The sequence below is a fragment of the Aegilops tauschii genome, chromosome 5 (assembly GCF_002575655.3).
Source record: "Aegilops tauschii subsp. strangulata cultivar AL8/78 chromosome 5, Aet v6.0, whole genome shotgun sequence".
Classification (NCBI taxonomy): Eukaryota; Viridiplantae; Streptophyta; class Magnoliopsida; order Poales; family Poaceae; genus Aegilops; species Aegilops tauschii.
This window is the reverse complement of record NC_053039.3, coordinates 14275628-14277213: the sequence shown is the minus strand read 5'-3', so window position 1 is coordinate 14277213 and position 1586 is coordinate 14275628. Positions and strand designations below refer to the sequence as shown.

Genomic DNA, 1586 nt, shown 5'->3' with positions numbered 1-1586 from the left:
CCGTCGCTTGGAGGAGATTTGGCCGTCGCCGTCGTAGCCGGTGCCAGAGGGGATACGACCGCCGGCGACGGATATGGACCACGACAGCTTCCGTCGGGTGCTCCAGAGCGGCCAGTAGCCGGCCGCCAACCACCCCTGCTGCATCGAGGTGATCATCGCGGCCTCTTTGCTACCATGACCGCAAGGTGTTTGACACTTTGCCCACAAAGGTATGGACAGTGGAGATGAATTTTTCTTCCACCACTTCATTTATTCATCGGACGATTCGTCCTCGGATGACGAAGATCTTGTGGTGGCTGCACTAGTCGTTCACGACCACATTGAACGGCAGCTTCCTCAGTACAGGGGGTCAGTCCCTGGCCGTGCTCCCAACCTGAGCTGCAACAGAGAGAGAGGCCATGCCCTGCTCTATGCCGATTACTTTGCGAATACCCCGCTCTTCAAGCCGGATAAATTCCATCGCCGTTTTCGTATGGCAAGGCATCAGTTCAATCATATCCGAGAGGGAGTGGTTGCTCATGACCCATACTTCGAGTGCAAGACGGATGCCCTTGGCAAGCTTGGATTCTCCTCTTACCAGAAATGCACCGCGGCCATCCGCATGCTTGCATATGGAATTCCAGGCGATCTGGTGGATGAGCATGTGCGTATGAGTGAGTCGACATGTCCGTTGTCACTGTACAACTTCTGCAAGGCCATGGTGGCAGTGTATGGCCCTGAGTACTTGAGGCAGCCAAATGTCGTTGATACAGAAAGGTTGTTGGTGACCAACGCAGCTAGAGGCTTTCCAGGCATGCTTGGCAGCATAGATTGTACGCACTGGGAGTGGAAAAACTGTCCATTTGCTTGGCAGGGCCAGTAAAAGGGGCATGTTAAAGCGTGCACTGTCATGTTAGAAGCGGTGGCTTCGCAAGATCTTTGGATATGGCATTCTTTCTTCGGCATGGTAGGTTCTCACAATGATATCAACGTGCTGTAGCGTTCTCCAGTCTTCGCAAGGCTTGCACAAGGCCACTCCCCACCTGTCAACTTTGAGATCAACGACCACCAGTACAACAAGGGATACTACCTAGCTGATGGTATATATCCATAGTGGTCAACTTTTGTGAAGACAATCTCGAACCCCCAAGGTGAGAAGAGAAAGAGATTTGCCCAAATGCAAGAGAGTGCTAGAAAGGATGTGGAACATGCTTTTGGTGTGCTTCAACCCGATGGGGTATCGTTTGAAACCCTGCACTGACATGTGATGAAAGGAAGCTTTGGGAGGTGATGACTGCTTGTGTGATCATGCACAACATGATCGTCGAGGACGAGCGTGATAACAGCATCGTCGACCAAGGATATGATTTTCAAGGTGAAAATGTTGAGCCCCTGCACCAAGAACCGACCACATTTGAATAGTTTGCCCAATTTCATTGTGAACTGCGTGATTGACACACTCATTTGGATCTTCAAAATGACTTGGTTGAGCACATGTGGACTCACATTGGCAACCAATAGATGTATCGATTCATTATGTTCATTCAAGACAATTTCAATTTGGTTGTAAAACTATTTTATTAGAGACAATTTCGATTGGGTTGTAA

The 1586-nt window shown here is 49.7% G+C and overlaps 1 protein-coding gene across 1 annotated transcript; it reads left to right on the top strand.

Moving 5' to 3' along the window:
- Nucleotides 1-211: 211 nt before the first annotated feature.
- On the top strand, nt 212-1093 carry LOC141022472 (uncharacterized). The gene is made up of 2 exons (XM_073498739.1): nt 212-812; nt 990-1093. Exons 1-2 carry the CDS (start codon nt 212-214, stop codon nt 1091-1093), a joined length of 705 nt encoding a protein of 234 aa, XP_073354840.1.
- Nucleotides 1094-1586: the final 493 nt, after the last annotated feature.